This window comes from Myotis daubentonii, chromosome 16 (assembly GCF_963259705.1).
Source record: "Myotis daubentonii chromosome 16, mMyoDau2.1, whole genome shotgun sequence".
Taxonomy (NCBI): domain Eukaryota; kingdom Metazoa; phylum Chordata; class Mammalia; order Chiroptera; family Vespertilionidae; genus Myotis; species Myotis daubentonii.
This window is the reverse complement of record NC_081855.1, coordinates 18,293,234-18,305,982: the sequence shown is the minus strand read 5'-3', so window position 1 is coordinate 18,305,982 and position 12,749 is coordinate 18,293,234. Positions and strand designations below refer to the sequence as shown.

The window sequence follows — 12,749 nt, the reverse complement described above, 5'->3', positions numbered from 1 at the left end:
GAATGGGTTGTTAGCATTTATTCGCTTCAGGAGAGTTCAGAGATAGTCTCTAAAATTTCTCATTAATTTATTTTTTAAAAGAATTTTCTGTGCTTCTCCTTAGAATCTTCTAATTTCCAAATCAAGATATGCTTCCTATTCAATCGTTTTCATTTTGGGGCCAGCATATTTCTAGTTTTCTTTTTTTTCCTGCAAAAAATGTATTTATCTTGGCCATTTTTCAGTTGATATTTTCAAGTTAAATCTTCCCATTTCTGTAAAGCACTTGCAAGAAAAGGCTTCCTATCAGGGGTTAATGAGGGCTGGAGTCTGGGAGGTCCTAGCCCTGGAGGCACAACTTCCCACGTTAATTATAGGTGTGTTTGTTTTTATTGTTATGGTTGTTATTTTATATTTGCAGAACCTCAGCAAGTTTTCTAGGGATGTTATGGAGTGGGTCGAAGTGTGCTGCTCTGGGTGGAGCTCCATTATGCTCACACCCCTCTTATGTGCCTCGGCTTCTCTCCCAGTTACCTAAGGCGACCTGAAGGCCTCTAGGCAGTTTGGCTCCATGGGTAGAATGCAGGCCCTGAGAGGTCCTGGGTTTGATTCAAGGTGAAGGGCATGTACCTCCGTTGCAGCTTGATCCCTGGCCCTTACTGGAGCGCCTGGGGGAGGCAACCAATCTATGTCTCTCTCATTCTCTCTCACTGTATCTCCCCCTCCGTTCCTCTCTCTCTAAACCAGCGGTGGGCAAACTTTTTGACTCGAGGGCCACAATGGGTTCTTAAACTGGACCGGAGGGCCGGAACAAAAGCATGGATGGAGTGTTTGTGTGAACTAATACATGTTAACACTGCTGCTGGTGAAGGAGCGGAGCGGAGAGCAAGAGAACCCTCCACTCTTTCGGCTCTGCGGGTGGGATAGAACAGCCCAACGGGCCGAATCCGGCCCGCGGGCCGTAGTTTGCCACGGCTGCTCTAAACCCATGGGGAAAATATACTCGAGTGAGGATAAATAAATAAATAAAAATAAAAACCTCAGGAAGGGCTAGGAACGCTGGTGGACCTGACCTTATGGGCTCTCCCCCGGAGGAGCCAGTCAGGTGAATTACAGTTGAGTTGGAATTTCCCTATGGGGCTCCTGCTTGGCGTGAGGAATGACCTCTGACACCTCCACAAAGATTCTTAGTTGCTTAAGAACAGCCAAGATTCAGGTCAGAAGGAGGATGTGTCCCTTTGGAGCTGAGCGAGTTCAGCTCTCACTTACACAGTGAAGGATGTTTGCTCAGACTCTCAGAAAGCAAATCCAAATGAAAACCCAGAGTCAAAAACCAGCCACCCAGGTTTCCTCTGGTCTCTCCTTAGCCTTGATTCTGTCAACCCTTAGCCTTAGTTCCACCTTGGGGATTTAAAATACAGCTTAACTAAAGTCGAACCCTCTATCACAAGCAAAGGAAAGTTCCTGATTCAAGAGACAACTTAGCCAAGTTCACCTGACAGGCAGGGAGCTGGTGGCCCAACGGGCCCTTTGCTGGATCCCAGCACCGGGTCTGGGTCTGCAGGGCGGCCTGTGTGAGCTTTGGAATCCTGCCGCAGTAAGCCAAGTAAATAGCAATGTAAGCAGCATTCAACCCGGTGCAGAATTCTTGTGAGTTTATTGGAGCCCAACTATCAACAGTGGCCAGAAAACAAAATCTCACTGCATTGAGGTAGTGCTCCGAGAATGGCAGGATTGCACCTGCTTTTACACATACAATCAAAAGTGGAGATGTATGTGGGTCACATGAAATCCGTTGCTTAGGGAGGCAGGAGAAAGCAAAACATGGAAAGCTCTGGGATTAGGTAAAAAGTAAAATGAGAGACACATACTGCTCTCATACAGGAGCACACAGGATAGTGAGCAATGAACTCAATAGCAATGAGCAGCTTTGTGGTCTCTGCAGAGCACAGAGCAGCGCCTGTGCTCCCAGGTGACGAGAAAAAGGAAAATTCCTTTAACGTTCCAAAGGTATGTATCACAGATGCCAAAAGGCAACAGACAGGCTCCGTTAAGGTAAAGATTGACCTTTGTCAGGGAAGACACTGGCCTAGCACATGACTACACACCATAAACTGTGTTTAGGGAACAAGTTTTAATTTCAGGCTAACTTTGTGGTTAATTTCGGTCTCTGAGTTTGAAAGGCCACCATGCAGGCCTTACCTGTGCGAGTCACAGATGAGCGTGTGACTATTTGTCATTTACTCTCTCCTTCGATCACCTGTGCCCCACCTCTTGCCACCAATCATGTCCCTCCTCTGTCCCACCACAGGGGGAGAAACCAGCGAGTACCTGTACGCTGGGAGCAGCTGCAGCTTCCTCGCCACCTGCGGGCGTGGCCCGCCCGCCCACTGTGCTCAACACGCCAGTGCCCATGACTTTCTTCTCTGCCTGGGAGGTGGACTGCTCCAGACCTGGCTGCGTGCCCAGATTGTGCAGCTTCACGTTAAAGAAGCTGGTGGTCTTGAAGGGGCTGGAGAAGGAGCTCGTCTCCTTGGTGATAGCAGTGCAGATGCAGGGCTCCAAGGGCATCTTGAGATCCCATGAGATTGTGCTGCCCAGCAGCGGACCAGTGGAGATTGACTTGGCGCTGACCTTCTCCCTGGAGTACCCCCACTTCCTCAGGAGAAAAGGCAACAAGCTGCAGATCATGCTGCAGCAGAGGAAGTGCAATCACAACCGGATCCTGGGCTACAGGACACTGGCCACAGGGGCCGTCCACGTGGCTGAGCTGATGCAGCGACCACCTGAGGGTGCCCAGGTGCTGAGCCTCAGCAGCAGGATCCAGGGGTCCTCCATCACGGTGGCTGAGATCTGGATCTCCTCCCTCTCTAGTCAGCCCATCGACGACGAGGATGGCATCATGCCGACCAGCCCCAAGGCCAAGTCCATGGATAGCGACATGGAGGGGAAATCTGAAAGCTTCACTGAGCTGGACGCCAGCTGCAATCTCACACACAGGCAGGACCTGGAAGAAGCTGACTTTGACCTTGGGCAGCCCAAGAAGCAGCAGCGATGCATGCAACAAAACTTGAAGCAGAAAGTCATGGCGCTGCTTCCCAGGTCCCACATGTCAGAAGAGGTCCTGGACTCGGATCAGGACCCTAAGGAGCATGTCCCTGAGGTGGAGGAGGACCTGGACCTTCTCTATGACACCCTTAAGCATCCCAGCGACAGTGGCCCAGACATGGAGGACGATAGCAGCATCCTCAGCAACACCAAGCCCAAGACCAGACAATACTTTGAAGGCCTGGCACAGTCCAGCTGGCATACGGAGACGAGGAGCTTACACAGTGCCCGGAGCCAGAAGGAGCCTCCTCAGCTGGCCGACATGCCCGGGAAGACCCAGGGCCCGGGCGGCAAGCTGTTCAGTGGCAGTTTCTCTGACTCCATGGCCTGCAGCACCCCACCCACCAAGGTGGTCAAGAGCTGCATCTTCTCCCAATCGAGGCAGACCGTCAACCACCTCGACAACGCCATGCCGGCCAGCACCGAGGTGGAGGCCACGCATAACTTCACTGAGGGAGAGTCTGAGATCATCTGCTCTGAGCTGGAGGTCGGTTACAATGCCGCCTACAAGCATGACCTGGACAAGGATGACTTGGACCTGGAGAAACCGATAGGAAGGAGGAGGTCCACCATCAAGCAACAGCACTACCAGCAGAGAGTCGCAGAGTGGCTGCACAGGTACCAAATGACGCTGGAGGTCCTGGACTCGGAGCAGGAGTCTGAGGAGGAAGTCCCCAATGTGGACAAGGACCTGGCCTTTCTGTTTCAGAGCGTGGTGTGCCCCATGGACAGTGGCTCAGACATGGAGGATGATGACCGTCTCCCAACCCCTCCCATGCCTGAGCTCATGTCATATTCTGAAAGCCTGTCCAGCCCAGATATGGAGGAGGACGACAGAGTCCTCAGGACCCGCAGGCCCAGATTATACTGTGAAAGCCTTTCAAGCGACAGTAGCTCCGATTGGGTGGCCCACAGCATGTCCAACCCTGGGGAGCAGCCGGCACAGCCTGGGGACAGCCCGGTGGCAGGGACCTCTGCCCAGGACATGCTCACTACGAGGCACATTACCAAGACCGAGTCTCTGGTCATCCCTTCCAGCAGCTCCAAGGGGAAGCAGCCCGCCCGCCGGGGCTGGAGCAGGTCCCTGAATGAGTCGGCCAACAGCCTGATCAAGGAGCGCTGTGCAGACCCACAGATCCAACTGCAGGTCCCCAGTCAGACTGTGTTCGACCAACTGAACGACAGCCTCATGTCCAACGACTATCTGCCCAAGAACATCATCCTCATCAACACCTCCGACAGGCAGGGGCAGTCCCTGTCGGACGTCCTGCAGCAGCACACGCTGCCTGTCGTGTGTACCGCCTCCATGGTGGATGTCCAGGAGGCCTTCAGCTCCATCATCTCCTGGATACAAAGATACCGCAACTGCAAGACCGAGGCCACCATGCCAGTGAAGATCGCGGTGGCGGGGGATCAGCACTACTTCAGCACCGTGCTGCGGGTCTTTGTGGAGCAGCTGTCCCACAAGACCCCTGACTGGCTGGACTCCATGCGCTTCCTGGTCATCCCGCTGGGTTCCCACCCCTTGGCCAGGTACCTGGGCTCCGTGGATTGCCGATACCACCAACTCTTACGGGACATGGCCTGGTGGGAACTGTTGTACCACCTGGAGCCCCAGGATGCTGTGCAGAACATTGTGTTGAAAATCAGAGAGTACCTCACAGCGGCCAACTGTGTCCTCCAGCTGCCCATCGCAGAGGCCATGCTCACCTCTAAGCCGAAGAGCCCGGACGAGCTGCCCTTGCAGAAGTTCATTCCCTTTGTGGGGGCAGTGAAAGTTCAAAGAGTGGAGCCAATTTCAGCCACGTCAGGAGACTCAGCTGAAGCCGTCCCCTCATGCTCCAATGTGCTTCTGTCCACCGCCAGGGAGGCCACACACAAGCTAATTTCCTTGTCGTCAGTGAGTGGGGGCCTGTCCTACCCCGGCCAGAGTGTGGGTGATGAGCTGATGGAGCTGCAGGTGGATTACTGGACGGCAGCCCAGCCCACAAACAGGAAGAGGAGCGGGGAGAAGGAAGACCTGCCTGCCACCAAAAACACACTCCAGTGCACCTTCCGGTCTCTCCAGGTCAGCAGGCTGCCCAGCAGCGGCGAGGCTGCAGCCACGCCCACAATGGCCATGACTGTGATCACCAAGGAGAAGGAAAAGAAGGTGATGTTTTTGCCCAAGAAAGACAAGGGCACGGACTTGGCGTCCAACAGCCAGTGCATCCAGGACATCGGCCGCTTGGTCTGCTCAGCCAAGAACCAGGAGCACAGGCAGCGGGTCCTCATTGACGGCGTGGAGTGGAACGACGTGACGTTGTTCCAGCTGGCAGCCCAGTGGTCCTCCCACGTCAAGCACTTCCCCGTCTGCATCTTCCAACACAACAATTCCACCTTCTAGCCCTGCCCCTCCCCCTGCCCTACACTCTGCCTGGGCCAAGCCCAGGAGGACCCAGCTGCTTTTCTGCGAACAGTTCAGTTTACTATAGACACAGACCCTGGAAACACAGAGAAACGGTTTGAGTTTGAATGCGCTCAAAGCCTGGAACCTAAGGGGGTTGCCCTCAGTGGGACCCCCAAATGCTCTGTTCAATAACCAGAAAGCTCCGGCAGGTGGGAGTCAGGAGGGCAGTGTTGAGCTGGAGCATCATGGAAGGTGTGTTTGGGCCTCAGGACCCCCAGCACTGTCAGTGACCAGGCTTCTGGCCTTGGAGACCTGCCCTTCCTGGAAACCAGGGCTCAGCTTAACCCTGGGAGCCGGCACCAGCCTGTGCCCAGACTCAGAGCTGGGCGGCCAGAGGCAAAGGGCTGGCCTCCCATTGGGGCATCCGGAGCACAACACGGAGGCCCGCCAGCCCAGCCTTGGACCCCAGCTGCCGACCAACCAAGTGGCCCCAGCACCATCCACTTATGGTTCCCAATGAACTCCCGTCTCACAGGGCGACATAACAAAAAAGAGCTGTGCGGTGCACATCACACAGGCACACGGGCTGGACAAACCAGTGCCCTCCTCGCTGGGCAGCGCCCACCTTCGTCCCTACCTCTTCAGGTTATCACAGAACATTCGCTGCCACCCAACAGCTGTACCAACTATTTACAAGGTGAGCAACCTGCCCCTCCACAGCACAGTGGTCATTTGGCCCCTTGCTGGCTGTGCACTCTCAGATCACTGCATCCCTCTGAGTGTTTGTTTCTAAGAACATGAGGAGAATCACGGAGCAACCTCATAGGGTTTTTGTAGGGACCCTGTAGTGTGCTCCCCTAAAGCTGTCTCTGGGTGTCCGGACAGGGGATAGGTCTGCAGCAGGGCTGTGGTTGTGCTAATTGGTCCTTTTTCTTCCTCATATGTGATGCTTTCGGGGCCCAGGGCTAAGCTCTTTTCTCATGTCGTAAAGAGACTGGAGATTCTGTTATGGGTCCCTGTCCTGGCTGAAGCCAGAGCAGAATCCCCAGGGCTGAGCAGTGGGGCCCAGGGTCACCCAGCTATCTGTGATGGGGCTGGTTTGGGGTCATTCACTCAGCAAATATATCAGAGTCTTCCAGGTACAGACACGTCTCTAGGCACTGACCATACTCCAGTGCACAGAGCAGACCCCTAGCCTGTACTGCAGAGCTTCCCTCTAGTCGGGAGCGATTCAGTCACACTAGGCTGCACAGGCTCGGAGTGTCCACAAGACAGCCGATGTGACGTCCTCCGGCCTCCTCTCCCTATGGCTGCATCTTCCCGTATTGTGAAGAGGAAGGTGAACCTCTGTTCCAGCAGAAAACGTGAGTCGGTTTTGGATCAGAGCCATCAGCGGAGTATGGGGACTGTGAATTCAAGGTTCTGGCAGAACCCTGGTTCCCACTCATGGTGGGATTTCTGCAAGAGGACAGAGGTCTAAGGGCTCCCCCTAGAAAAAGGACAAGAGTCAGAGAGCTGTGCATGTGGAATGGGTGGTGTGGGAGAGCAGTGGGAGCTCAGTGGTGAGTCAGCCTCTCAGAAAATTCATAGCCGTCCACTCCTAATCCAAGTCTGTCTGCACCCCTAATCAGGGATCAGGCTCACTAATTTGGTGAACCTCCTCAGGGCCAGCTTGGCAAGTGTACCCAGCCCTGAGGGAGTTGAGTTTCAGTGGGAGGCGAAGAACCCCACAGGGGGGCTAGTGAGTTAGGCAGAACGTACGTGCAGGAGCCAAAGTTTGAGGTGATAGGAGGGCCCTGGGAAGCCAAGGATGGAGACACAGTTCATTTTTTCACTCATCGGTCAGCTATTCCTGGAACACCGTCTGTGTGCTAATGAGTGACATGAACAGAGTGGACACCAGCCCTCCCTGTCCTTATGGAGTTGACATTTCGGTGGGCAGGTATGGGAGGAGACAGGGACACTGAGAGAGCACGTCAGGTTCCCCTGAAGAAGGGGACAAGTGGTTCCCTTATTGACCCAGAGCTGTCAGGTAGGAGGGCTTTCTGCCAGCCCCTCCTGGGTGACCAGGCACGTCTCTGCCAGGACTGCCAGGTTGAAGGTGGACAAGGAGTAGGTCTGGCTTCTGGATGGTCAGGAGCAGCAGGCACAGGACCCCAGGCACTCTGAGTGGTGCTCTGGGAAGGCCATGTGGGAGGAAAGCCAGGCCTCAGACTCTGCTTCCAACTTATCTCTCTCCCCAGGGACATCTCCTGCATCCTGGGAATCGGGCTGGACCAGCACCGCCAGAATTTCCCAGCCTGATGATGCTGTCGGCCTCCATACAGCTCAAATTTCCAGTCTCCCACCTGCCAAACCAGGCCCAGTGCCTCCATTCACAGTGGGAGCATCTGAGCCCACTGAGGCCCAGACAGGAGGAGGAGGAGGCCTCCGGGGGTGGTGTGGGTGAGTGTGCCTTTGGAAGGCACACAAAAGGCAGTGAGGGTGGTAACATGTCCTCTTCTTGGATCTACAGAACCAGCTCCAGAGCAACATCAGGAAAACCCTCAAGAGGCAACGCCACCGGAGTGGCCTCTCCAGAGCCAGAGCCGGATCCAGGCCCAGCTTTCACTGAACTTCAAGAGGCAGAAGAACCACCTGCAGCATTGGAGCAACTCACCCCAGTTCCTGTGCGGCCTGTGGTGCCAGATCCCGGGCCACAGCGCATGTCAGCGGTCACGGCAGAGAGGGCGCCTCCCTCCCCCCAACCCCATTTAGATGCAATGTTAGAAGTTTTCTGTTCATGTTATATATACTTATAATTTTACCACACTTTTATGATATTTAATAACATACAGTGCACTGATGAAAACATTTACTGAAATACTCCCAAATATTACCTTAATTTAGATTCTATAAAATTTAACCCTATAAACCCTCAGAGCTTTGAGCAAGTCTGTTTTTCTGGACCCTGACCCACCCAGGGAGAACTGTCCTCACCTTCTCCACCTGCCCTTCCTGGAGCCAAGACTCTGCTTCCCAGGGAGCTGGCTCCACCCTGTGCCCAGACTCAGAGCTGGGCGGCCAGATTCCAAGGGCTGGCCTCCCATTGGGGGCATCCTGAGCCCATCATGGAGGCCAGTCAGCCGAGTCCTGAGCCTCAGCTGTCAACCAGCCAAGTGGCCCCAGCACCACTCACTCTGGATTCCAAATAAACTTGACCTTCAGAGGCTATATATATACATATTCCTGTACTGTGCAAACACCCCAGGACATGGAATAGATAAACTGGTCAAATCCTTGGTGACTAGCTTCCTAGGCAGCTTCCCCACCTTGGTCCCACCCACCCTTCTGTGTGAATACAGAGCATTTGTTACTAACCAATGTGTGTGGGACCAACCATGTACCAGGTGAGCCCTGCCCCTCCACAGAACCGTGGTCACTCAGCCACCTGCTTGCTGTGAGTCTTCAGGTCACTGCACCTCTCTGAGTATTTGTTTCTCTGAACATGGGGAGAGCCTAGGCCCAGCCTCATAGGGTTATTAGGGGGTGTCCCCCTGGGAAAAGGCCTGCTAGGAACCTGGACACTGGAGAGGTGTGCTGGAGGGGCTGTGGTTGTTCCTATTGGCCATTTTCTCTTCTTAACGAAGCTCCTGCCTTATTTGTGATTCTCAGGCCTTAGGCTAAGCTATTTTCTCTTTTGATAAAGACATTGGAGATTCCATTAGGGGTCCCTGTCCTGGGTGAAGCCAGATTAGAAATCCCAGGGGTGAGCAGGGGGACCCCAGGCTCACGCAGCTATCTGAGATGGGGGTGGTTGGGGCTCATTCATTCAGCAAATGCGCTGCCCCCAGGACTGCACTCCAGCGCTTCCGTCTAGTCAGGAGGGATTCAGTCACACTGGGCTGCTCAGGCAGGGAGCGTCCACAGGACAGTCGGTGTGACTTCTTCCTCAAAGTATCGCTGATCTACACGTATCATGAAGCAGAAAGTGGATCTCTGGACCAGCAGACAAAGTGAATGGGCTTTGGATCAGAGCCTTAAGGGGAGTATGGGGACTGTGACTTGGAGAAGCTGGCAACACTCTGGGTCCCACATATGGTGGGATTTCTGCAAGGGGGCAGTGGTCTGAGGGTTTCTCCTCCCAAAAATGGAAGGAGTCAGAGAGCTGTGCGTGTGGAGTGGGTGGTGTGGGTGAGTGGGGAGGGGAAGTGGCTGCCCACACAAAGAGCTCCCAGAGGCTGGGCTTAGGCAGGAGCACAGAGCCGCTCAGGTCAGTGCCCAGGGCCTGCAGTAGGAGGACTTCCTGGGGTGGGGGCTTGAACTGGGACTTCAGTGATGGAGATGGGAGGTCCCTTCCTTGGAAGGCACACAAAGGCAGTCATGGTGGTAACATGGTCTTTTCCTGGATCTACAGAAGCTGCTCCAGAGCAAGATGAAGAAACACCTAAAGAGGCAACGCCAACTCTGGTGCCCTCTTCTGAGCCAGAGCAGGCTCCAGGCACAGCTGTCACTGAGCTCCCAGATGTGGACCCAGCTGTAGCATTTGAGAAACTCGCCTCAGCTTCTTCAGAACCTGAGGTCCCAGATCCTGGGCCACAGCGTGTGTCTGCTGCCAGGACAGAGAGGGCTCCCTACCCTCCTTTTATGAAGTTGTAAAATATATGTGTTTATCATATACATGTCTACACTTTATGTATTTTTCTTATACTATTCAGTAACATACAGTCTAATTAAAGAAAATGTAATGAAATACTCAAACATAAATTTAATTTAGATTCTATAAAATTTAACTCTTCAATCCTACAAAGCCTTGAGCAAGTCTGTTTCTTCTGGGCCTCCGCTGTGTTACTATGAGTCATAGGTTGGGAAGAATTAGTCTCTCAGGAGCCATCTGCTCCACGAATGTGACGTGACCTTTTTGAGGCCCAGGACAATGGGACTTCGGGGGAAATTGACTGATGAGCACTGGGGCAGGGACCCTTTCTGTCAGGGCTGCCCCTGGGAACCCATGTTTCATTTAACTTCATCTCCCACCAGCACATGGACAAAGCGTGGTCCTCAGCGCCCCCTCGCGTTCACGTTGCAGAATACTGCAGGGTTTAACCAGCAGCAGGCAGTTCCTGAACCCTGACTGCCACCTGCACCTGGACAGAAACTCCACCTGCTCCACACGCACTGAGCAGCATTCGGAGCATCTCCTCTGCTGGCCCACAGCACTGAAGAGGGGACAGGGAATGTCCCAGGGCCCGGGGTCCACCCTCATCTCCTCCACAGGCACCGCTTCCAAATCTCAGGGGTCAGAGCCTCTCTCTGCCCTCAACCCCTAGGCTCTGGTTCAGCTGGGCTTTATCCTGAGGCTCTTCTGTCTCACCAGAGCCCAGCGGCCATTCTTTCTGACGCCCCAAGGCTGAACAAGGTTGTGGAGACGGCCTGGCTTCTCCTTTGACATCAGTCCTCTTCGGTGCTCTGAACCCCCTGGTGAGGATGGACTACAGCCTTGTATGGCACCCGCCATGGCACAAGCGACACTGTCTCAGGACAAATGGGTATTCACTGTGGACCACACCCAGGGTCCCTGCTCTCAAGGAGATCAGCCCTGTAGGTTGACACGGAGAGAAAGGAAATTCTAATGGAGTCTGATGAGACCTTCCACTGACCCTGAGGGCCATAAGCACTGAAAACGTGAGCCCATCATGGGCATTGCACTGGCTCTCTTTAGGATGAGATTTCTAAACCAGAAAGATGAATAAGTACTTGTCTACCCTCTTCATCCTGATTTCACAATGGCAGCTGATGAAGGCTTGTGAAATTAAATGGAGGTCTGGGAATCAGGGGGCAGGTCTACCTTAGAGGTCCATGGTGATGGCAGTGAACTTGGACTCACTAGCAATGGGCCTGGAGGGGCAGCCACCTGCCTTGCGTGGAGCCTCTCCTTACCTTGGAAGCTCAGAACTGTGGTCTCAACAGAAGCTGTTTCCTATTTCAAATTATACTTTTCAGTTTGGCTCTACTTTGCAGGGTCCTTTCTAAGTTTCACAGCCATCCTCCAAACTGGAGGCAGAGGGTGGTAGAAGTGAGGGGTGGGGGCTGGAGGGAACTGGGAGGAGAAAAACAGGGGAGACAGGAGGGCAGGGCCAGGGCCTGGTGTGGGATGACTGTGCTAGTGACCTATTGCTGAGAGTTACCCCACTCTAGAGACTTAACCAACACACACTTATTAGCTCACACGTCTGTGACGAGGAATCCTGCAGGGCTCAGCTGGGACTTCTGTGCTCTCCCCTGAGGCAGGATCTGTGTCACTCAGGGTCTGAGCTCACTCGGGGGAGGGGGGTCTATGGGATTCAGTTTGGATGGAAGGCCTGACTTCCTCTCTGTCTGTTGGTCTAATTCAGTGCCAGGCCATGTGGGTCTCTCTAGATAGCAACTCCCAGCACAGAGGCTTATTCCTCAGTGTGGAAGGAGAGAGAGAGAGAGACCAGATCAGAGTGAGCAAGTGGGCAAGCAGCAACTTTTTAAAAACTTTTCAGGGTGGGAAGAGACCAAGAAAAGAACTTGTATGCATATATGCATAACCCAGGGACACAGACAATAGGGTGGTGAAGGCCTGTGGTGGGGGATCGGATCGACTAGAAGTGGTCAATGGGGAAAAAGGGGGACATATGTAACACTTTCAACAATAAAGATTTAAAAAATAGATGGATTGCTTTAAAATTATTAAATTATTTTTTTTCAAAAAATTGACAAGAGAGAGAGAGAGAGAGAGAAAGAGAGAGAGAGAGAGAGAGAGAGAGAGAGAGAGAGAGAGAGGGAGGGAAAGAAACATCAATGTGAGAGAGAATCATTAATTGGTTGCTTCCTGTGCACCCTGACTAGGGATCAAACATACAACCGCAGTATGTGCCCTGAGAGGAACCGAACAGCAATCCTTCAGTGCACGGGATGATGCTCAACCACTCTGGCCGGGCCAGGCACTGACTTTTAGGACCAAATCATGGAGGTCATGTTGGATCCCTTTGCCGTCTTCTATGGAGTCACTACTGACACCCACACTTACAGGGAGGGCACACATTCACACCACAGGAGGAAGGTGCAGACCATGGGGAGTCACTGAGGAGGGAACTGGTGGCCCGAGAGGTCCATGCCTTGCCCAGGATCACAGACGGTCAGAATGCAGAGCCTGAGATAAACCCAGCTGTGTCCTCAAACTGGGGTCCTAGGTGCCCCCAGGTTTCCTCAGGGCTCTGGGAAGGGCTGTGCTGGTGGAATCGTGTACAGACATGGAGATGGCATG

General features: G+C 53.7%; 1 protein-coding gene across 1 annotated transcript; it reads left to right on the top strand.

The window, feature by feature from the left end:
- The first annotated feature begins 2,380 nt into the window (after positions 1-2,380).
- On the top strand, positions 2,381-5,473 carry LOC132217778 (phosphofurin acidic cluster sorting protein 2-like). The gene is made up of 2 exons (XM_059668226.1): positions 2,381-3,381; positions 3,964-5,473. Exons 1-2 carry the CDS (start codon positions 2,393-2,395, stop codon positions 5,471-5,473), a joined length of 2,499 nt encoding a protein of 832 aa, XP_059524209.1. The 5' UTR covers positions 2,381-2,392.
- Positions 5,474-12,749: the final 7,276 nt, after the last annotated feature.